The sequence below is a fragment of the Podarcis gaigeae genome, assembly GCF_964106915.1.
Source record: "Podarcis gaigeae genome assembly, chromosome: 2".
NCBI classification, from domain to species: Eukaryota; Metazoa; Chordata; class Lepidosauria; order Squamata; family Lacertidae; genus Podarcis; species Podarcis gaigeae.
Window position 1 is genome coordinate 23,876,855 of NC_139679.1, and position 23,186 is coordinate 23,900,040.

General features: G+C 43.7%; 1 protein-coding gene and 2 long non-coding RNA genes across 8 annotated transcripts in view; all 3 read right to left on the reverse strand.

Annotated features, from left to right (window-relative positions):
- Positions 1 to 18,246, reverse strand: part of LOC310839333 — a 29,125-nt gene extending 10,879 nt beyond the window's left edge. For both annotated transcript variants that reach the window (XR_014561444.1, XR_014561445.1), the window contains exons 1-3: positions 17,858 to 18,246; positions 11,590 to 11,710; positions 9,648 to 9,752 (exon numbers count right to left, since the gene is read on the reverse strand). This is a non-coding gene — a long non-coding RNA (uncharacterized lncRNA). The remainder of the gene's footprint in view (positions 1 to 9,647; positions 9,753 to 11,589; positions 11,711 to 17,857) is intronic.
- LOC310839343 overlaps positions 1 to 23,186 on the reverse strand; it is a 292,189-nt gene that overhangs the window by 214,471 nt on the left and 54,532 nt on the right. The gene's annotated exons all lie outside the window — the stretch shown is intronic.
- Positions 18,734 to 23,186, reverse strand: part of PECAM1 (platelet and endothelial cell adhesion molecule 1) — a 58,187-nt gene continuing 53,734 nt past the window's right edge. For all 5 annotated transcript variants that reach the window (XM_083727523.1, XM_083727520.1, XM_083727522.1 and 2 more), the window contains one exon: positions 18,734 to 21,139. In XM_083727523.1, coding sequence (XP_083583649.1) covers positions 21,110 to 21,139 — 30 coding nt within the window. In that variant the 3' untranslated portion in view covers positions 18,734 to 21,109. The remainder of the gene's footprint in view (positions 21,140 to 23,186) is intronic.

Sequence of the window (23,186 nt, forward strand, 5' to 3'; positions counted from 1 at the left end):
TCTCAACTGAAGCCCTGCAAAGCATCCATTAATTGGACCATGTTACCTAGGCACAGGTAAAGTGGGACGCGGGTGGCACTGTGGGTTAAAACCACAGAGCCTTCAACTTGCTGATCAGAAGGTTGGCGGTTCGAATCCCCGCAACGGGGTGAGCACCTGTTGCTCAGGCCCTGCTCCTGCCAACCTAGCAGTTCAAAAGCACGTCAAAGTGCAAGTAGATAAATAGGTACCGCTCCAGCGGGAAGGTAAATGGCGTTTCCGTGCGCTGCTCTGGTTCGCCAGAAGCGGCTTAGTCATGCTGGCCACATGACGCCAGCTCCCTCAGCCAATAAATTGAGATGAGCGCCGCAACCCCAGAGTCGGCCACGACTGGACCTAATGGTCAGGGGTCCCTTTACCTTTTTACCTAGGCACAGAGTTGACAATCCCATCCCTTCTTGCACCATTTGTCTCCCTGAAGGGAAGCACAAACCTGTATATGCCATGCATGTGCAGCCATGTGCCAGGCCAGCTGCCAAAGTCACAGGAAGGTTACATGTGCTGGTATATCGATAACTAAAGGGCTTGGCAGTTGCTCAACTCTAAATGACTGGTATTGGGTTGGAACATGATAGGGAAGTCAATTCCTTCTCCTGCTTTGCAAGAGGAGAGGAGAGCTGTTAGACACAGAAGGAACAGCCTCTTGAGGACTGTTTGGCACAACCTTGAGAGCTAATAGTTGCTCTGAAGGCTACAGCAACTAACCGCTATAAATTCAGATCCTTCCCGCAGCCTTTTATACCAGCAATCCTTGATAATAGAGAGCCAAAGATTTATAGTGTCTCAGTTTTTAAATTCAGGTGATAGATGCATTCCTTGAATATTGCCTTCCTTATTCTTTTTAAAATATTATTATTTAATTATAAAGAAAATAACATCATTTTTGACGTATACACAGCTTTAAAAAAAAAACACAAACTGAGAAACTGTGAGAATTCCCTCCCTTTACAACACAGTACTGTATCCTTTTAATACTGACTGTGAACCAAAGACGGCAAGGAAATAATTGCATACGGTTGGTTTCTATTCAAATAAAAAGCATTGAGAAACTGGAGAAGTAGCAGAAAGTGAATTGAAGAAGGGTGAAGAGAAGTTAATTAAACTGAGTTTAGGGGTTATTATGCCTTCCATATTGCGCTAGAGGACTTATATTGTATTTTCTTAACATAAACATAGGTAATAAAAACCACATTGGAATAAAGTTATGAAATTTTGAAATATCATGCAAAACCAGTTTTCACATATTCACTAGGCACCAAACCTTTTGGTACCAGGAGGACAGTATCATATGTGGAGTGAGACATCTCTTCAGTGTTTAGCAACAGTAAGGCAGGCTGCTATTAAAAGATATCCTGCCAAATCTTTACTCATCACTTGGTAGATATTTACCTTCCTCCTGCTTCTGACCCAGCAAATTCACTGGAGTGTAATACCAAATTACAATTAAGTTAGATGGCATCTGAGGAGAGCAACATTTCTGTTTTTTAAGGAAAGGTTACAGCTGCCTATCTAGGGCCCCCTATTGTTTTCCTGATTAATGGTGTATGTGTCCATGCATTTTTTTGTTATGGCCTTTGGCTTGGACCATAACATTTACCTGAGTTGATGGGGATTAGTTGTGGGTGTGCCCGTGTGTTAGGAAATGTACGACAGCACCCAAGCTGATCTTGTAAAGGTTGCAGATAATTACAGAGGAGAGAAATGGACTTCCCGGTACTTACATAAAGGTCATTTAAATAGCACCCCTTTGATGTGCATGTTGAAAGCTCTGCTTCACAGAGCCGTGTGGCAGCTTGCAAGTATTTCTTTTCAAGAATGATGATGATCATCATCACCCGTCCTTCACCAGCAAGTCACAGGGCGGGTTACAACTATTTAAAATTCAGAATTAAAAACAGTTAAAACAGAGTACAGTCACAATAATAGGGTGGGGGCCTGAAAACACACACCTCAGAAGTCAAAGGCCAGGATAAAGAGGTGTCTTTTCAGCATTTGCTGAAAACTTTATAGTGAAGAAGCCAGACACACCTTTGTGGGCGTGTTTTATGAGGAGTGCTCTTTGCGATGTTCATTATTTATAGATTTGTTTATAATTTATTTTAATATGCTGTATTTTTCACTCCATAAGACACACTTTTTTCCTCCTAAAAAGTAAGGGGAAATGTCTGTGCATCTTATGGAGCGAATGCGTGGTCCCTGGAGCTGAATTGGCCAGGGGCAAAAAGCAGATCGTGCTTTTTATTTTTAGAAAGAGGGAAGGGGGGTGTTGAAACGAAGCCGCTGAGCAGCTGATCGGCAAGCGATCAGGAGGGAGATAAGGGACGCTAGCGATAAAGGAGGCTGCCTGGGAGGGGGGATGTAAAAGCACATGGATCCTCAGATTTTTGCATTGGGTCACCCCAGATTCACCATCAGATCACATAGCATGTCCATGGCTACAGCCTACACCAAAAAAAACACTTGCATCCACTGTTTTGTGGGGCCGCAATGGCGCAAAAACGTGGTTACAAAGCATGGATCCACATGGATCCTCAGGATTTTCGCATTGGGCTACCCCAAACTCACCGTCAAATCACTTATCATGTCTGTGGCCACAGCATGAACCACAAAAATCATACATCCAGTGTTTTGTTCAGAATTTTTTTTTCTTGTTTTCCTCCTCTAAAAACTAGGTGCAGTGGCGTAGTGTGGGGGGTGCTGGGGGGGCCGGCCGCACCATCTGGGGGTTAGGGTTAGGGGGCGCAAATCCACGGGTTAGGGGGCGCAAATTACTTGCCTTGCCCCGGGTGCTGACAACCCACGCTATGCCACTGACTAGGTGCATCTTATGGAGCAAAAATACGGTATTTATAAGATATGTTCAGCAACTTTTGCATGAACTACAGGAAAGAGAAAGATTTGCACATTGATTTGCACAAAGATTTGCCCCTTCCCCTTTCCACAATGCTCTGGAGTGCTTAACATAGTGTTGTTCTGGGACATTGTGGGAAACAACGAATGGCAGCTTGAAGCCACCCACTGTTGCCACCAGGTAAGATGTGCATGCAGCCCACATACAAAGAAGGCTTTGTGGAGAGCCCCTTGAAACTTGGAGTTGGCCCTGACTTTTAAACTGACACACGTCTTTAATGGATACACAGAAGCAAATGAGAGCTTCTACGAACGACGAATGCAGGAGACTGCTGCGCTCTTGCATTGTGAAGTCATATGAACATTGCACTGCTTCTTCTATGTTTCTTTGAAAGCCTTCTCAGCTGTGTTGTAGATCACCTGAAGGAAACTATGGGAGAACTGCTGTTGTTGCTGCTGCTGCTTCTATAGTTAGGGAAGCAAGGAAAATACATGCCTCACATGACATGGTTTCATCTTATGTGTAGTGAAACATTTAGGCATTTAGGACAGGGGTGCCTAAATGACAGTTGCTGAGCTTTTTTTAGGATTTTACCCCAAAGCTGTTGAGCTTTTTTTTACCCCCAGGAAATAAACTGCCACAGGGGCTGGATTAAACCGACCGTTGAGCCAAATTAGGACTTTGGACATGCCTGATTTAGGAGATAGTGCCAAGTGACAAGCGTAGAGGAGAGCTGCATGGTTTTCATTGTAGAACAAGGCCCCCATGTGGAAGATTCTTTGATATCAGTTTCAGAGCAACCTTATCTATGATCTGAGTCCAGTGCAGGTGGGTGGTTTGGTGGTTGTGTATTATTTTCTTTTTCGCTGTGCCCAATAGACCCGAGTCCTGGTGCCACGCTTTACCTGCTTGTAGCTAGTTAGCTGCAACTTTGGCATTATTAAGCTGTGAGGATATGTGACTGTTTTACATGTTTTTAGGTAAGTTTTTTTTTTTGCTTCATTTTTAATCACATTGTTTTACTGCTTTGGCGTTTTCTTTCTTTGGGAAGAAGGGCAGGATAGAAATGTAATAAAAGCAAAAATTTCCTTCTTGTTCCATCCTCTTCCATCATCAGTTGAAGTGAAATCTGTTAGTTTTATGGTCATGCAAAACTAGATTTCACATGGCAGATGGGTGTGATATTCTCTTGCAGGGGCGAAACCAGGCTTTATTTCACCCAGGCGCACACACACACACACGCGCACACACACACACTTGCATACATGCACAAGCTGATGGACTGAAACTAATAAATGTTCTTCTTCAGGGCAAGAGGAAACCCTGAAAAGAATAGGTAAAACAATGTAATGGCAACCCTTAAATCAGGGAGGGGAAACCTGTGGCCCTCCAGATGTTGTTGGACTCCCTCTCCCATCAGCCCCCAGCCAGCATAGCCAATGGTGACAGATGAAGGGATTTGTAGTCCAACATCTGGAGAGCCACAACTCCCTACTTTGAATTAGAACAGCCCCAAGGCTATACTCCTATGCATGCTTACAATGGGAGTAAGCCACACGGGAATCTGTTGCCTTGGCTCCCGTGGAGTGCGTCTGCTCCCATCTGCAATGTGGTACCTAATTCTAAGCAACAATATTGCACTTTCTTGTTTGGGCTCCTGTTCCGTCCTGAACCTCTACTGAGTCTGTCTACTCTACATGAAAGTTGGGTGGTGGTGGTGACATCCCTGCTTCCTCTTTCCAAGAGATGGAAGTTGGCGTGAAAAGGGAAGAGCCCCTCTCCTTCAACTCAGTTTACCACCACGCAATCCCCTCTGTTTCTTCCTCCTTCCAAGTGCATTAAAAAGGTAAAGGGACTCCTGACCATTAGGTCCAGCTGTGGCCGACTCTGGGGTTGCAGCGCTCATCTCGCTTTATTGGCCAAGGGAGCCAGCGTACAGCTTCCAGGTCATGTGGACAGCATGATTAAGCCACTTCTGGCGAACCAGAGCAGCGCACGGAAACACCGTTTACCTTCCCACCGGAGTGGTACCTATTTATTTACTTGCACTTTGACGTGCTTTTGAACTGCTAGATTGGCAGGAGCAGGGACCGAGCAACGGGAGCTCACCCCATCACGGAGATTCGAACCGCCAACCTTCTGATCAGCAAGCCCTAGGCTCTGTGGTTTAACCCACAGCGCCGCCCGCGTCCCTCCTAAGTGTGTTAGAGCCTGCCCCATCGAGCCTGATCCCGACAGCACTGTGGAGCTCACGACAACCATGGCACTTCTGAGTAAACATGACTAGGACTGCACTTCAAGTGTGTCTCTGCGGAATGGAACCATATTTGGATGTGATGGGGTGGAAGTACCAAAGGCCTTTGTCGTGTAGAACCAGGGTGCCGATTAGAATGTCATACATAATAAGCATCAGATGTGAACGTGTGGGCTGTGTACTGTACAGTATAAAAAGGCAGCAATTGCATAAAGACCGAAATTATGTGTTAATGATGCAGAGTTGAAAAAATACCATAATACAGGAAACATATAATTAAGAAGAATAAATTATACCCTTCCCTTTGCAGGGGACAGTTAATCAAGTCTCCTTTGCTAAATCCAACAGACAGCTGTGTACGATTATATAAATTAGACCATAACATGAAAGTGGGAGTAAGCATCAACCTGGAAAGACAGTTTTAGCAGAAAAATCTTTCCTATTTTTTCAGTTTCTAATTTCTAACTCTGATATGTCCCATTGGAGACCAGTTAGGAATTTAAGAAAGCTCATCACATTCTGTGATGTAGTTTAGGTCAAGATTTAGTTTTGCAGCAGTGTTATTTTTGGTGTCATCTGGATTACATTCTTGTATTTTTAATGTTAGACTTTATTATGAATTATCAGTGAATTGTTTTGATTCTATGGTATGTACATTAATATGAGCTGCTTTCATTAACTTGTTGTTTATGACAATTTAAACTTTGCCAAGTCCCGTAACTGTTGGTGACTTGTGTAAACCTTTTGATGTGAGCCACCTTGAGTCTGGTTTACAATGGAAAGGGGGCATCCAATGATGCATCTAAGCCCTTTTGAAACATCTGGGAACCAAATGAATGGCTAGAGTGGTATGATGCCTCCCGTTCCCTGCATTCTCCAGGGTTCCAGAATACAGCTGGTACAGGAATAGCCTCTCTTCATTGATGAATAATGAACGTGGAGTTGGGACAGTAAGACAATCCTGCTCCACACATTTTTTTTTGCATGGGCATTATCGCTACACATCAGGAAAGAGCTATTGTCTTCTGAAACTATTGATTGCACCAAATAACATATTTTGTGTGTGAGAGAGGGAGCCTAGCATCCTTTCTAAGGTCTTAATAATAGAATCATATAGTGGTACCTCAGGTTACAGACTCTTCAGGTTACAGACTCTGCTAACCCAGAAATACCGGTAGTACCTTGGGTTAAGAACTTTGCTTCAGGCAGGTTTTCACAGAACCAGCCTGCACACAACCAGCTTAGCAGGTTGTGAGCCAGATTGCATTCCCTAAAGTTCCCAGAGACATGATTGAGAGCCTTCTGATAACCAATATCATTCAAAGGGAAGCTAGTGTCAGAACAATACCTGAAACGAGGCTAGGAGGGTCTCCAGGGGTCTCAAGGTGTCTGACATTACTGGTTAGATGGAGGAGGTTCTGGCTCTGTTGAGTAAGGGGAAAGCAAAAGGTCTGCTTGCTCATAATATTTATATCAGGCCTGGCCCATACACATGCTTCACAGAGTTGCCAATTGCAGAAGCCATTATTTCCTTCTACATCTGATGTGGGCTCTGAGACCTGAGCCCACAGCCTAGTTGGCCTCTGACAACAAGTTCAAACCCTCCAAGTGTTCCTATTTTCCAGAAACAGTCCCGGATTTACAGAAGCTGTCCTGGTTTCTGATTTGATCATGGAATGTCCCACTTTTCCTTAGGATCTCCCTATTTTCATTCGAGTTAGAGGCTATGGCGTTACCCATCTGAAGGCAGCTGTGAATAGGGAAGTTTTTAAATGTTTAATGTTTTATTATGTTTTTATATATGTTGGAAGACTCCCAGAGTGGCTAGAGCAACCCAGTCAGATGGGCTGGGTATTATTATTATTATTATTGATGTCCCTATTTTCATCAGATATATGTTGAAGGGTACGCAAGGTTCCTGGCCTAAGTCCTGCAGTCCCTGACAATTGCAGGTGGGGAAGGTTAAAGGCTCAAAATACGGTTTCCTTTCTTGCCCACCATGAGAACAGTTGACATTAATGGTATATAAGTAACGCTTTATGCTTTTGTGTTTCATAGCATTGCCCTCTCTCTTGCATCATGTCGTTGATTTCAATTATGAAAGTGGAGCTGTGGATCTTTATCCCAAAGGGGAATGAGTATGTAGACAATACAGGGAGTGCTGAAAAAACCCCAGTCACTTGGTATACAAAATTGCCAGTAAATGCTCTGTGCGAGAGAGATTAAACTATTATTAATGCTTACACTGCAAGCATTGCATCACTCTTGGATTATGCAGACTAATTAACAGATAAGAGAATGTCACTTTTGCATAGGTACCAACTCTCAATGGATGCAATCACTGCCTATTTATTGTACCAACAATAGCCTGTTGGAGTATTGTTTCTTTGGAGAGTAGTATGGAAGAATAGAGGCACAATCCAGAGACATCTAAAAGTTCTTACTTTAAACAAATTTGAATAGTGAGCATCCTACATTGCATCCATTTAGTAATGCTGTCAGGCAAATGAGATCTTCTTTTAAAAACAAATAAAAAATAAAAAAACCCCATCATTAGCTTTGTAATGTATATTTGTTCTCCAGTTATACAAATCAGGATTTGTGGCAGTCTGGGATTGTTACTTTTGCTTCTGGTTTCATTTCCGCAAATCAGGGAGAGGTGAAAACCTATTCAGGAGCTGGTATATACATAGCCTGCTTGGGGTTCTATTTCAAAGGAATTTCTTCTGATTTACAGCAACGTATTTTCATCTGAAAGTGCCCCAAGCTCTAGCACCACATGAAAATTGGATTTAAACAAAGCAAATCTACCACACACAAAAATAAAATACTAGGGCTGGCTGGCTAAGTATAGACCATTCTATTTCATTTGAAATTAATGGGACTCAAGTTCAAGTATATTTCTCTGGTTTGGGGCTATTGACAGGGTCTACTGTATAGCCCTGATTCCCATTAATTGGCTTAGCACGTAAAGTTTAAGGGCTCATCCAGACTTCTGCTTTCCCCCAGGACTCAAGCATCCTCTTAGTAAACCCAGTGCACACAAGCCCATAATCAGATATCACGAATAGAAAGGAAGGTAAAACATCAAGTTGTGTTTCTCAAAGACATCATCTCCAGGCCTTGCCCTCCCATAACTGATACTTGGGGGAAGAGAGAGGCACATTGTTGATGAGGTCACTACACAGTTTGTTCCGAGTTAGTGGTAAAGAGTTTGTTTTTCAGGGGAAACTGCAAGGAAAACATGCGACAAGCAGAAAACCGCTCGGACTTGTGCTTTCTAGGCACAGGAGAAATGGAAATGTGGAGAAGCCCACAGTGCCAGGCTGGTCCTTGAGAGCACAGGATGAAAAAAAGGTCTGTGTTGGAGGTTGTGAGAATTAACCAACCATTAGAAATCCAGGGTTTAAATACCACTTTGAACCAATGTTAGGTTATGGAAAGGGGAGGGGGTCTTTGGGATAAGTGATTTGCTGTAACACCTATATAGCTTTGTTTCATTGATTTTTCCATACAAGTTCCCATTTCCCATTTTGTTTACACTGCTCAGCTGTAACTGAAAGAATGTTCTCCCGAGTGAGAAATAACAACTGGTTGTCCTGGGGCCTAGGTTCATTGCAATTTTATGTATGAGGAACGCATTATCTTTACATGAGACGTTAATTAATTTTTGCTGGTAACACTAGATTACTGTGGTGATCAGTGGCGTAGCGTGGGTTGTCAGCACCCGGGGCAAGGCAAGTAATTTGCACCCTCTAACCCGTGGATTTGCGCCCCCTAACCCTAACCCCCAGATGTTGCGCCCGGTGCGGCCGGGCCCCCCCCCCGCACCGCACCCCCGCTACGCCACTGGTGGTGATCATTTACATAAAGTATTAGGAGCCCAGGTAGCCTTCTACAACATGTTCAAGATAAAGATTGTACGATTTGTGGCGCTGTGGTCTAAACCACAGAGCCTCTTGGGCTTGCTGATCGGAGGGTCAGTGGTTCAAATCCGCATGGTGGGATGAGTTTCCATTGCTTTGTCCCAGCTTCTGCCAACCTAGCAGTTCGAAAGCATACCAGTGCAAGTAGATAAATAGGTACTACAATGGGAAGGTAAATGGCGTTTCCATGCACTCTGGCACTCATCACGGTGTTCCGTTGTGCCAGAAGCGGTTTAGTCATGCTGGCCACATGACCTGGAAAGCTGTCTGCGGACAAACGCCAGTTCCCTTGGCCTGAAAGCAAGATGAGCGCCACAACCCCATAGTTGCCTTTGACTGAGGTCCTTTACCTTATGTTTGTCAACATTTACTCATGCCACAATCTACAGAAATAAACCATAGAAGAAGTTCAGATTGGCACACCTCTTTACAAACCTAAACCCAGAAATTTCTCATTGCTTCAGGAGAAAGGAATGCATAGCAACACAGATGATAGCTCATGTTCATGTTTCTCATAGACAACAAAATCAGCAAATAATTATGAGGGGGAAAATAAAAAGTAAGCAGGATAGGCTACCTTAATAATATGTTACTCATGCAATCCAGAGAAGTTATTGAATGTCTTAACACTGTTCTTGCCTTTCTTCTGTAGGAACAAGTACTGCCAATCTTGGTTCAACATCTAAAGACAAGCAAGAAATAATTAAAGAGCGAGGTCTGCGTCCCTTTCATTTTTCTTGACCATCCAACTAGAAGTTGCTAGATCAGACATTAGTGTTTCTCTGATAGCTACCTCTTTGAAACCAAATATAGAAGTGTTTCAAAGAACATGACATGACGGGGATGATTAGGTCTCGCAATTATAGTCAAAGTCTGTCATCCATACTCAGCAAGGGATGGATAAATTAGAGCTTTCAGTTCGGTGCCGAAATGTTTAACAAATGGCCCATGAAAACATTTTTGCCACCAGGGGTCAGAAGTGGCATAGCACTCAAATGGTAGGAGCTTCCCACCTCCTAACTAAATGATGATATTTCCTTTCAGATCAGAGAACGAACAAGCAGACTGCGGAAATTTGGCCAGAGGAAGTAATTTCCAGAGGAGGTAATTCTAATGTAATGACTGATGGTTAATATTCTTCTCTTCAGTACATTTCCGAGCACAATTCCAAGTGTTGGTGTTGACCTTTAAAGCCCTAAACGGCCTCAGCCCAGTATACCTGAAGGAGCGTCTCCACCCCCCATCGTTCTGCCAGACACTGAGGTCCAGCACCAAGGGCCTTCTGGTGGTTCCCTCGTTACAAGAAGCCAAGTTACAGGGAACCAGGCAGAGGGCCTTCTCGGTAGTGGCGCCCGCCCTGTGGAACACCCTCTCATCAGATGTCAAAGAGATAAACAACTACCTGACATTCAGAAGACATCTGAAGGCAGCCCTGTTCAGGGAAGTTTTTAATGTGTGACATTTTAGTGTATTTTTGGTCTTTGTTGGAAGCTGCCCAGAGTGGCTGGGAAAGCCCAGCCAGATGGGCGGGGTACAAACAAACAAACAAACAAACAAACAAACAAACAAATTATTATTATTATCTCTAGAGAACTTTGGGCTACTCTAGCAAAAGATTTATTACCTTTTTATTTTTTCCATAGTGCATGTAAAGTTTGTTGGGTTATTCCTTTTTTATTTTTGGCATGGTGCATATCAAGTTTGTTGTGGTGCACGGGTCAGCTGTTAGCCATCATTCCTGTGGAAACCTTAAAAACAGAGTGGTCAGGGAAGGGTGGTAGCTCAGCAGAAGTTCCCAGGTTCAATTCCCAACATATCCAGTTGGGGCTGTGAGAGACGCCAATCAAAAACCCAGGAGAGCCACTTCTAGTCAGTGTAGACCACGGGTCAGCAAACTTTGTCAGCAGGGGGCCGGTCCACTGTCCCTCAGACCTTGTGGGGGGCCAGACTATCTTTTTTTGGGGGGGAATGAATGAATTCCTATGCCCCACAAATAACCCAGAGGTGCATTTTAAATAAAAGGACACTTTCTACTTATGTAAAAACACGCTGATTCCAGAACCGTCCGCGGGCCGGATTTAGAAGGCGATTGGGCCAGATCTGGCCCCCAGGCCTTAGTTCGCTTACCCATGGTGTAGACAGTCCTGAGCTGGCTGGACCAGTGCTTTGGCTCAATACAGAGCATCTTTCTTTCTGTGTTCCTAATTTAAAGATGGAGAAAGCAAACCTGGTCTCCAATCCCCTGCAAAAACGGAATGGTCAGCAAAAGGGTTGTGCATTGGGAGACTGAGTCGCATCTGCACACCTGCCACAACCAAGAGACCTGCAGGTCTGTCCACAAGTTGCTAATTGGGATAATCCAAGAACAATGCTTGTTCTTCTAGCTTCCTCTGAAATATAGTACACGCCAAAACAAGAACTGTCAGGTGAAGAATAGCCATTTGCAATGTGGCAAAACATGAGAAGGAAGGGGAGATCATCACCTTCCAATTATGAGTAGAGGTGTTTGTTTTTCCTACCTGCAGTTTAGGCAGACACCCTACAATTCCAGGCAGCCAATAAAAACAGGAAGTGTCTCACTGTCATAGTTGTTGCAGAATCATAGCAAACTACTCAAGCATGGGGCCCACTCTGGGAAGGCTGAAGAGGGGAAAAAACAGAGGAAAAAATTGGTGGGTTGCTAAGTAACCAGCCACCTGTCTCCTCTTGCTTGAGGACACTATGCATCAAGGCGCCGCCCGCAAGAAGTGATGCCTAACAATGCCATCTCTTGTCTCCACTTTTGTGCCAAGAAATGCTGTGTTAAATGAACCAGATTATTAATATCACAACAACATATTTCATGCCTCAGGAATTCAAGATTCCAGCAAACAAGCAAAGTTGAATTTCCTTCTGTTTATTTTCTTCTGCTGCAGCAGCAGTAGCATAAAACAGACAGCAGAGAGGTAGCACAGAAGAGTGCTTGCTCCAAGAGAAAATGAAATCAGCAAACAAAGAGGAAATTTGTTGATGCGGAAATGTGAGCTATCGCAAGTGATAAAGAGTTTGTCATTCTGGTACTTTCTTGCTGCAGTACCTGCGGCTCTTCCTTCCGGGGACCTGCAGCACATCAAGAAATAGCACACCAGGCACCAGTGTTCCTAGAGCACGAAAGCACACTGCCAGGCACATCTTTTATCTCTTTGGCAACTGGAAATCAGGTGCTGGTAAGTCAAATGAATAGGTTCCACTTGTTCCAAGTAGAGTAAAGATGGTGCATAAGAAATTAGGGTCAGATCGAGTAATCCAACAGATAGGTGGGCGTGTTTGTGCCCATCTGTGTAATCCTTACAGATGATTGGCTGTCTGAAATGAGAACAAATATACGACCCCCCCCCCGCCACATCGTTTTGTGCCGAGTCAGGATTTCAAGAAGCTGTGCCCATTTGCAGAGCCCAAGGCAGGCTGCTGAAGGTGTTTTTTTTGGGGGGGGACTGTATTCACCAGAGCAGGAGAAGCCAACGCAATGCCCTCCAGATATTGTTGGACTACAACTCCCATCATCCTTCACAGTTGTTCATGCTGCCTGGAGCATCATGTTGGATACCCCTGAACCACAGTACAGTACCTTTAATAATTGCATTGAAGATGCACCCTTGGCAGGTATAGTTTGCCATGTCATGTTGCTGCAGGGATGGAAAAACATCCCATCTTCTACATAGTTATTGAAGGTGCAAGGGTCCTGTTCTATGGCATCTGATCGTCCTGTGTTTTTTTGGGTGATTGATAACTATGGTTTTTTTTAAGGGGGTAGAATGTTCAATATGCAAACTTAATACCAAGATGAGGAATAAAACTGCAATACTATGAGAGTCTCCACTGAGTTATAATCGAGGGAAAGCCCACTGGCAACTGAGGAAAGAGAAGTGTTCTCTGAACTTCTGTTGTGATAGGCTATCGCTGATTCTTTTTCAAGTGGAAAGACTTGAAGCAAGCCAGCTGTGCTGCTGTGCCAAGATATACCAGGAAAACTTGGAACATGGCTTAATGTGTCCCAAAGAGCTCAGTAAGTTCCTGACCTATGATTTCACGGAAGTCAGCCAGGTTTTCTGCAATGACTTTGGACCAGTTTCTCAGGCTGCAGTCCTATCCCCACTTACCAAGGAGTCTCCTTGAACTCAATGGTCTTTTCATCTGAGTAGACATGCGCAGGATCACACTTTTAGGGTGAATTCAGACACAATCATTTTCATGCGAGCTTTCCAAATCTTCTCATTAGCAAGTTTCATCAATGATGCATCACACCTGGTGTGATTTTTTCCATTGCAGTGCCGCACAAATATCCTGTCTCAAGGCAATCACACCAAGAAGTGTTACTGTTTCCTGCTCCCTTTCTTAGCCGGAATCCTCCTCCCTTCACCCCTACTGCCTACCCTGTAAATGTGCACTGGTGAATAAAGAATACTTGTAGTGCAGTGCTAACTATGTCTCCTCTGACGGAGCTCTATAAGCCCTGCTGAATTCAATGGGACTTACTCCCGGGTGAGTGAGATTAGAATTGCAGTCATGGACCTTTCCCATCTCCTCAGAAATTTCTCTCTGCATCCCCCCCAAATACAAGCTTTTACAAATGGGCTCTTTCCCTTGCCATAAAAGCAGAGAAGCTACTAGAGAAGAATGGAAGGCTGCTTGCCTATGGTTACCAGATTTTTTTCAGTGAATCCAGGGACACTTTTTTGGGGGGGGGTGAGAAGCTGAGTAGCAACAGGGAATCAGTAGTGGGGATGGTGAGGCAAAAGACCCTGGGCCCAAGCACACATGCATATTGTATAAAGGTGCAAAGCCCTTCTTTCGCACCCTGTGAAACATAAATGCAGTTTTTAAAAAACTGGGCAACGGCGGCCCACAACTCCTGAGCCTCCCCATATCAGTCAAAACAAAGGGGGAAGGCGGCAGACCTGTACCGCCGGACGTCCCCGGTTCCCCTTCGGCAGCAGCAGCAGCAGTGGCAGTCAGCAGCCCGGAGCCAGCCTGGTAGCGCAGTTGGCTCCGGCTGGCTTCAGAAGCTGCCCACCATTTTTCCTCGCCAGAAGTCCCCATATGATGTGTTGTGCACAAGACGCATCATATGAGGACTTCCAACGAAGCCAGCCAGAGCCAACTGTGCTACCAGGCTGGCTCCGGGCTGCTGAGGCTGTCGCTGCCACGTTTCCTAGGGACAGATTTGCAAATTGGGGACTGTCCCCGGGAACATCTGGTAACCCTATGCTTGCCTGCATGCCCTGTGAGGTGCAAAGTGGCCATGTGTATCCCACCAGCCCTGGAATAACCTGAGACTTAAAAGTTATGATATCATTACCCTTGTTAAATTTGAATACCACCTTTCACCTGGTTTACAACATAAAAATACAAACTGAGAACACAGAATGCATAATAATAATAATAATAATAATAATAATAATAATAATAATAAGCCCTCACCCTCCCATGAATGGGGGTGGGGTAGGGTTGCCCTATTTCAAATAGATCCGGACAGAAAAGTTGGTGAATTTTTTTTAGTTTTACCCAGTTGTTAAGCTTTTTGGGCAAAAAAAGTCGTTTTAGAGCTATTTTTATGGGGAAACAGCATTGCCGACATAGATGCAGTATTCTGTATATGTACGGACAAACTGCAGCCCTAGGGTGGGGGATAGTCTGGAACTCAGAACTTGCCCACTCACCTCTTTCTAAATGCGGAATTTGAGAACATCACAGCTTGGAACTCCAATCAGCAGACAGCAGTAGACAGGCTTGCAACAGCAACTGGTGAGCATTGCAAGAGGGAACTACAGAATGAGACAGCAGAGGCTTCTGTGGCTCTGCAACTTCAACCCAATATGAATTTCTAAGATTGATCTAGGGCAGCTCTTGCTTCCCCTCCTAGGTGGATTTCACTTCAGCAAAAGGGATTTAGTCTGTGGTGATCCAGCCGGCAATGTTTAGCAATCCTGTAACTGAAGCATTCAGCGGGAGACCAGCTTTTCAATGCCCTCTCGCCTTCACAAAGAGAAAGTTTCCCCTCTCCCTGACCAGATCTGTGACCCCTTCTCTCCAGAGCCCAGAGGTCCCTTTGGTTCAAGATGAACCAACATCAGCACTCTTACTGAGGATAGGTAGCTGACAGGGAGGCCAGGCACCCTTCCGTTCAATAACTTAGTCCAACAGTTACAATAAAACATGAAGTGCAATTCTATCCAACATGCAAATGAGTGTGACATGCTGGATTCAGACACTTAATGTTTTATCTGCGCTTTCTGTGTTTTTTCTCTCTCTGCAATGTTACATGCAGACAACAGGAAGTAAATTAGGCAGCCCCTGTTACTTTTTTTCTCTGGAAAACCCTTTCTTACTGAACGTTGATCGCAAAGAGTCTATACCCCTTCCAGAAAAGGGAGGGGGGCTCTAAAACAAGTTGCCTGCAATCTGAAAATATTTCCTTAGCTCGTATTTTCGTAAAAGGCAACAGTCTTCAGTGATAAGGGTCGCCCAATTTCTTCTCACTTCAGGATAGTACCAGGCAAACAGAAACAGTACATTACACTCAAGGGAGTATTCCTACCTTATGAGATTGCTTTTCTTGAGAACTACTGTCCCCTCAAACATCTTTTAAATGAACCCAATTAATTTCAGTGGTGAAGCCTTGCTAATGGTCTCGTCAAAGGTCAACCACATTTTGTTTTATGGCTGTTGATCCAGCCTTGGCGAGACAGCAGATACACAGAGAACTAAACATCCAGAGTTTTAATGGCTCATTGTTTGCATCTTGTTGAAACCAAGCCCAAATTTGAACTGAGTCGACACAAAGATCTTTCCAAAGTCTTATGCTTAGCTGCCAGATGGACATTCTTGGCTTCCAAAACCTTTTGTCTGAATAAAAGGACATTGACCTCTTGAATACTCCAGCCCCCTTCTACAAGGGTGGACTTCTCAAACTACTTCTGTAGGTATACCTGTACCTACAAATGTAGGTATGAAAATGCATTCACTTTGCTTGTTCTTAGCTGTGCCACAGACTTAAGCTGGCTTAATCAATTGACTCTCTTCAGAGACCTGCAGTTCTGTGAGGGAGGCTGGCGAGGGTTGTTTCTAAGGCTGCTTACACACCATACATTTAAAGCACATTTTTTGCCCCCAGGAATCCTGGGAACTGTAGTTTAAGGGTGCTGGGAATTCTAGTTCTAGTACAGTGTGTACACAGCCTTAAAGTGTATATTCATTCTGCAACACATGAAGAGGAGTACAGACAGCTCCAACTCAGATCAGAATATTTTTTTAAAAAAGAAAACACTTATTCCACCACCTTTTTCCTTATCTATCTGTAAAAGGGAACAGAAACTTATATATATATATATATATATATATATATATATATATATATCTGCAGTAGCTACAAGCTAAGATGACCAGGTGAAAACAATGCAGGATGCTGCACCTTAAATACTTATGTAGAAAAGGACATTTCAGTAGGAGATGCTTGTATTATAAGCTATTCCTACCCTGACTTTGCATTCTATATGGTGCTTTCCAGTAGCCCTTGAATAATTATGTCCTCGTTGAACTCACTGAGAGTTCTAAGTCACTTAGACTTCCAAGAAGAGGAGGTTTGTGCTTTAAAATCTTCCACAAATTTGTTTATTATTAATAATACTGTAGTAAGAAATCAAGTCCTAGAATGGCCCGAAGAATATGGGCTCAAAAACTCTTGGAACATATATATAGTACAGAGAGAATAGTAACTAAGGCTGAATCTGCACATACATATATTTTAAATGTTTTAAAATAGATGTGGAATTTGCCATTAGCTCCCTGGCACCATCTAGTGTCACATTTGTATAATGCACTTTAAACGTTATATATGCAGCTGTATAAGGTGAAGGGACCCCTGACCATTAGGTCCAGTCGTGACCGACTCTGGGGTTGCGGCGCTCATCTCGCTTTATTGGCCGAGGGAGCTGGCGTTTGCTTTCAGACAGCTTCTGGGTCATGTGGCCAGCATGACTAAGCTGCTTCTGGCGAACCAGAGCAGCGCACGGAAACGCTGTTTACCTTCCCGCCAGAGCGGTACCTATTTATCTACTTGCACTTTGACGTGCTTTCAAACTGCTAGGTTGGCAGGAGCAGGGACCGAGCAACGGGAGCTCACCCTGTCACGGGGATTCGAACCGCCGACCTTCTGATCAGCAAGTCCTAGGCTCTGTGGTTTAACCCATATGCAGCTGTATAGCTGAGTCCTAAAAAGGGATGCGGGTGGCGCTGTGGGTTAAACCACAGAGCCTAGGACTTGCTGATCAGAAGGTCGGCAGTTCAAATCCCCGCGACGGAGTCAGCTCCCGTTGCTCGGTCCCTGCTCCTGCCAACCTAGCAGTTCGAAAGCACATCAAAGTGCAAGTAGATAAATAGGTACCGCTCCGGCAGGAAGGTAAATGGCGTTTTCGTGTGCTGCTCTGGTTCGTCAGAAGCGGCTTAGTCATGCTGGCCACATGACCCAGAAGCTGTACACTGGCTCCCTTGGCCAATAAAGCAAGATGTGCGCTGCAACTCCAGAGCCGGCCACGACTGGACCTAATGGTCAGGGGTCCCTTTACCTTTTTTAGCTGAGTCCTAAGATGCTAAAGGTGGCTCTGTTAGGGTTCAGAGGAACTCTTGTATGGAGCATTTGTACAGGAATGTGTCCTGTTCTACACAGGCCACTTTCCACAGTGCTACACTTGGAGCTTGATGGTCTTACTGGAGTGGAGAGGGCTATTTAATATGTGTTATTTCACTTACTTCAACACAGAGGAAGCCAACCCTGCTGCATTCTGCTGAATTGGGTCTTGCCCCAAAGTCCTACCCTGACAGCACAACTGACAGCTGGTCATCATCATAGAGAAGCAGGTTGCTGATCTTCTCCCCATGCCCTGCAAAGCAGGCAAGGGTAGGTGGGTGGATGCAAAGACATGGTTAGACAAAGTAATAAGCTGCTGCAAAGAGAACCAAAACAGTCCTTCTGGCATAAGGTGTTAGATATTCTTAAAACCTCCACCCCTCCCAAACCTTGGACAGCTGTACCCAAAATAGTGTGCATTCCAATTCCAGCTTCTAACAAAAGGGCTGGTATCAACCAAAACAAGAACGCCAGTGGACCCTATATTGTGTTTTCATTTTCAGTGTGCTTACCTCGTTGCCCTCTTCCAGGGATGTTTTTATCACCACATTGAAGTGCCTTCAGCTAGTGCAAGGGATGGGCTTCTTGGCCCTTTGCACAGGGAAAAGTCCCCTAAAGGGACTTTAGCCCTCAGTCAGTGGTACACATACACAAGTGATAGCACTAGGACAATAGTGGGAATGGCATAAGCCGTAGCTTTTTCCCATCATAACTTGACTCAGCTGGATGGGTTGCGCCAAACATTTCTGATAACACAGACGGGCTGCCAGACACAGAATTATTGCCAGAATGTCACGCCTGGCTACAGAGAGGCTGTATCCAAGAAAAGTCACACAGACTGTTTCCAAAACCATGAAGTTCAGAGTCTAAAATTAGCTAACGGCATCACTGAAGCTTTCAACGCAGCTCTCAGTCTGATGCCTATCTAATGTCCGCACTTGTATATTCTCACACACGTGTGACAAATGTAATAAGAAAAGATTCCGCCACAAATTACATTTGAGTCAATTCTTTAATTAAATACCTCATCAAATTCAGTGTAATAACATTTGAATGGGGAAGCACGGCCAAGGTTCTCCTAAATGCATTTGCCAAGTGTTGGAAAGAGCCTGCCACTGCTAAACTTTTAAAAAGGCGAGTCTTCAAAAGTGCAATGCAGCAACTGAAGGGAGATTAATTAAAATATATCACATCGGCAAGAACCTGTGTGGCTCACTCTTTTTTTGTGGTTCGTAATAAACCTTGCTTGAAAAATGGATACCAATCCACAGAGGTAACTAGATTAGTCCCAACATCTGCCTATAGATCATTTAACACAAGGAACATGACTTAAGCCATGTTTCATTGATATTAGTGTTCTTCACTTCTTTGTTATATGTAGCTTCATGGTTTTTGTGGCTAAATACATTAATAAATTATTGACTGGTGTTATATGTGCTTGAGCATTTACACATTACTTTCTGCTGGAGTCTACGTCCTGCTTTTATGAGCAGCACAAATATCACAGTAGACAGACAGAAGAAGCTTTGCTGAAATCAATGGAAGCTTGCACCAGCATAAAGGCTGCCTTAGGATTACTGCCTTGGGAGTAAGTCCAATAAAAAGTGAGACTACTTATTGGGCTATAAGCATTGCAGCTTTTTGTATCATAGCAATCACTTTAAAACAAAATCCTTACTCTTGTCCCGAGCCAATCCACGCTACATATTTTAAATGGAATCCTTATTATAAAAGATGTGCCACATATAAGTACAGCATTTTCATCATCTTAGTGTCTTTTAAAATTTATCACAAATAAAGGAGAGGGACATTTTGAACTGGAATTATGGAATCCTGGCTTCCCCTCCCATACCCGGAATCATTTCTGATTTCCAGAGATATATTCAAGAGAGGATGGAATGGCAAAACACTGCAAATGTAAAATCAAGGTCTGTTTCAAATCCCAACCAAGGATCTAAAGAGATCCAACATATGTTCAATGTAATTTCTGAAAAAGCTAAGCATGTACAAACTGTCTGTGTGTACCCTTTGTGCAAGCAGGAATATGCAAGTGCAGTTTGTACATGTGGAGACTCTTTTAGACAGTGTGCTGAATGTCACAGAGGGTGGATACAGCAAGTGTGCTCCTGCTCTGCCCAGTAATATGACGTCTTCACAGTCCTATAATGTATCAGTGATCTCTGCTTTGTGTCATCTGACTCATGGGAAGAAGAGTAATTTATGCAGTGAACTATTAAGCAGCATGTGAAAGAACCCTCGATGCAAGAAGTTGTTTTACAAAGAACAATTGAAGCTCACAGTTGCACTGGCATTACTCTTTTAGGAAAGTCAGAAACTTTGCACAGATATTCAACTTAAAATATAGTTATTTGGTTCAACTGTGACATGCCCAGGTCTGCAGATGAGGTTGAGTCTCAAAAGCAAAAACCTGCTTTGTCAGACAGCTATAATAGTAGCACTTCTGTATATATAAAAAAGGCAAATCCTTTAAGGACTTATTTATTGTACACCTTCAGAAAGTGAATGCTGGGGGCAGACAATGGGTGTTTAATAATCATTTTCTACCCACCCACCCTAGCCACAGAGCAGCAAGGCATTCCATGGATGATGCAAACAGGACATGAAATGTCAATGCTACTAAACACACTGGACATTTTTCCTATGTGTGAAAGAGTGTCATGTTTGTAAGACACCCCTCTGTCCGGAAAAAAAAAAACCCACTCTAATGTTTTGCTACCAGCAGCATTTATGCCCACAAATCAATTGCCAGAGTGGCTTGCACCATCTTCGGGGATCATAGGGAAGTGACCAGATGTAGCTTCACATTTTGGCAGGCATATCATCTCTCCATAAGGGTTTGGAGGACTGAAAACAAGAGAGGTGGGCAAACAGTCTCCATATGTACACACACATCTGTTGATTAGAATGGCATTAAAAACAAATACAGCTCAAACGTTGGGAGAGGGTACATCACTCTGGGCTCACCCACATCCTCATGCTTGTCTGATGGATGCAAAACACAGGTCCAAGTGGTTTTCCGTTTGCCCTGCCGCTTTCCCCAGAAAAAAAACCACTCTTTACCACTAAACTGAAGCAAATGTCAATCTGTGGAAAGCCCTACTGAGGTTTGTAAAAACAGCAGGTTTCCTTGGAGGAAGCAGCGGGGCAAGTGGAAGTGTGGGTGAGCCCTATGCGAAGCAGTAGCAGTGGCAGAACAGCAATAACACTGTATAGATGGTGCTAGGTTCGCCCCACGGGGGTTACCAACAGCTCAAGCGAAATGTGACTTCTGAGAGCACCTAAATGCTGCAGAATGTTGGGAACTAGTAGATCGTCCTCCTCCTTGTTTTCACAGGTGTCTGTTGCCTGCTTTTCTAAGTCTCATCAGGAGAACTTTCTATTCGCTGCAAACAATGGGAAGAAAACACAGTAAGCACAAATCCAACATGTTGATCAAATATCACATCAAAATAGGACACTCCTCTGGACCCAATAAATAGATTGATAAAAATTAAAAACATGTAAAATCTATTTTGGAAAGTTATGCAATGCACATTGGGGAGGGGAGAGACTCCATCAGGCAAGGCCTCCTTCCATCTGCCTTGCTCTGCCCTCTGCTTCTCAATGTGTATTGTATTGTTTTATGTACTGTGGCTTGCCGTTGTTTTATTGATTATAGTTTAGCTATTATTGTAACAGTTGAGGGGATTTCTGTTTAACTTTTATATGTTATTATTATTTTATACTATTCTAATTGATTGTTGAATGTTACTATTTTGATGTAGGCTGCCTATTTTAAAGTTATGTTTTATTATCACATTTTTGTATTGCATTAGATTGTTATAAGATGTACATTTTTTGTTTCTTCAGCTTGTAAACCGCCTTGAGTATTGTAAGATAGAGAGGCGGTATACAAATTAAAAATGATGATGATTGGCTAGGGCTGAAGGGAGTTGGAATCTAACAATATGTGGAGGGTTACAGGTTCCCCACCCCTGAATTAGAGCCTGGAATATGTTCTAAAGACCTTTGACAAAGAAGAGAGTTTTTTCAAGCATGTGTTTTTCCTTCCCTACTGCATAATTACTGCACATCTGCAATGGTGGGCAACATGAACTGGTCAGCACCATCTCCCCTCAAGGCATTTGGGGTGGCTTTTCTGCCCAGCCAACAGGTACCAATGGACATGTAAATAAAGATGTACTTGAAAGTAAGGTTATCTGAGCAAAATGGACTGCTCCTTTCCACACAAAAGACATACCAAAGTGTACCTATAGTTCCCACTCTGTAGTCTTTATGTGGTTTTTAACTATGTCTCTCTTTGTGTCTCCACAACAACAGTGTAATGTTTTCCCTGGAATTTAAAATGGATGCCTTCAGCACAATAATTTGTTGTTCCATCATAAGTAGTTTCTTCTTAAAGGTAAAGGTACCCCTGACCATTAGGTCCAGTCGTGACCGACTCTGGGGTTGCAGTGCTCATCTCGCTTTATTGGCCGAGGGAGCCGGCTTACAGCTTCTGGGCCATGTGGCCAGCATGACTAAGCCGCTTCTGGCGAACCAGAGCAGCGCACGGAAACGCCGTTTACCTTCCCGCTGGAGCGGTACCTATTTATCTACTTGCGCTTTGATGTGCTTTTGAACTGCTAGGTTGGCAGGAGCAGGGACCGAGCAACAGGAGCTCACCCCGTCGCGGGGATTTGAACTGCCGGCCTTCTGATCGGCAAGTCCTAGGCTCTGTGGTTTAACCCACAGCGCCACCCGCGTCCCATAGTTTCTTCTTAGGTACTGATGAAAACACTCATACCCCCTTCTTAGAGTAGCTGAGTTATTGAAAAGCATCTTTGCTGCAATTCAGAATTTTCCCAGAGCGGCTTGGTTCATTTGACCACAAGGGCAGCAGAAGGTGTCCCAAATGGACAGCTGTTCAAAGAGGTAGATAGTAGATATCATCTTCCAACATGGCACCCTTTAAATCTATAGTAATTTAACACTGAAAGTATGTTCTGGCTGTATTTTGCTTTAGACCAAATAAAGCAAACCAACGAGACAAAGTAATGGAGGGGAAAATGTTGATAAAGTCAAGCTGCATTGCTGAAGCAAATCAAGCACAATACCAAATTAGTATTTGAAGAAGTGGTTGCTCATTGTTAAGATATTTCCTTTTCATATGTTTTCAGAAACTGGTGGCAGCTATTAAATAACACAGAAAGATTGCCAGCTCTGATTCCAGGAAGGAAACCCCCACCCAGTTCCTTTCTGAGTAATTCAAAATTTGCCCATGATACTTTCAAAACTAGCTTGAGACAGAATTCATTAAGGGGCAAGGAGCACTGTAGAAGCATCTGCAAACAAGTCCCATGCATGACATGCAATATATGACATCTATAATTCTGAATTAGAACAATTAGAAGAAGATCCATAAGGTCAAACAATGAGATTATTATGGGA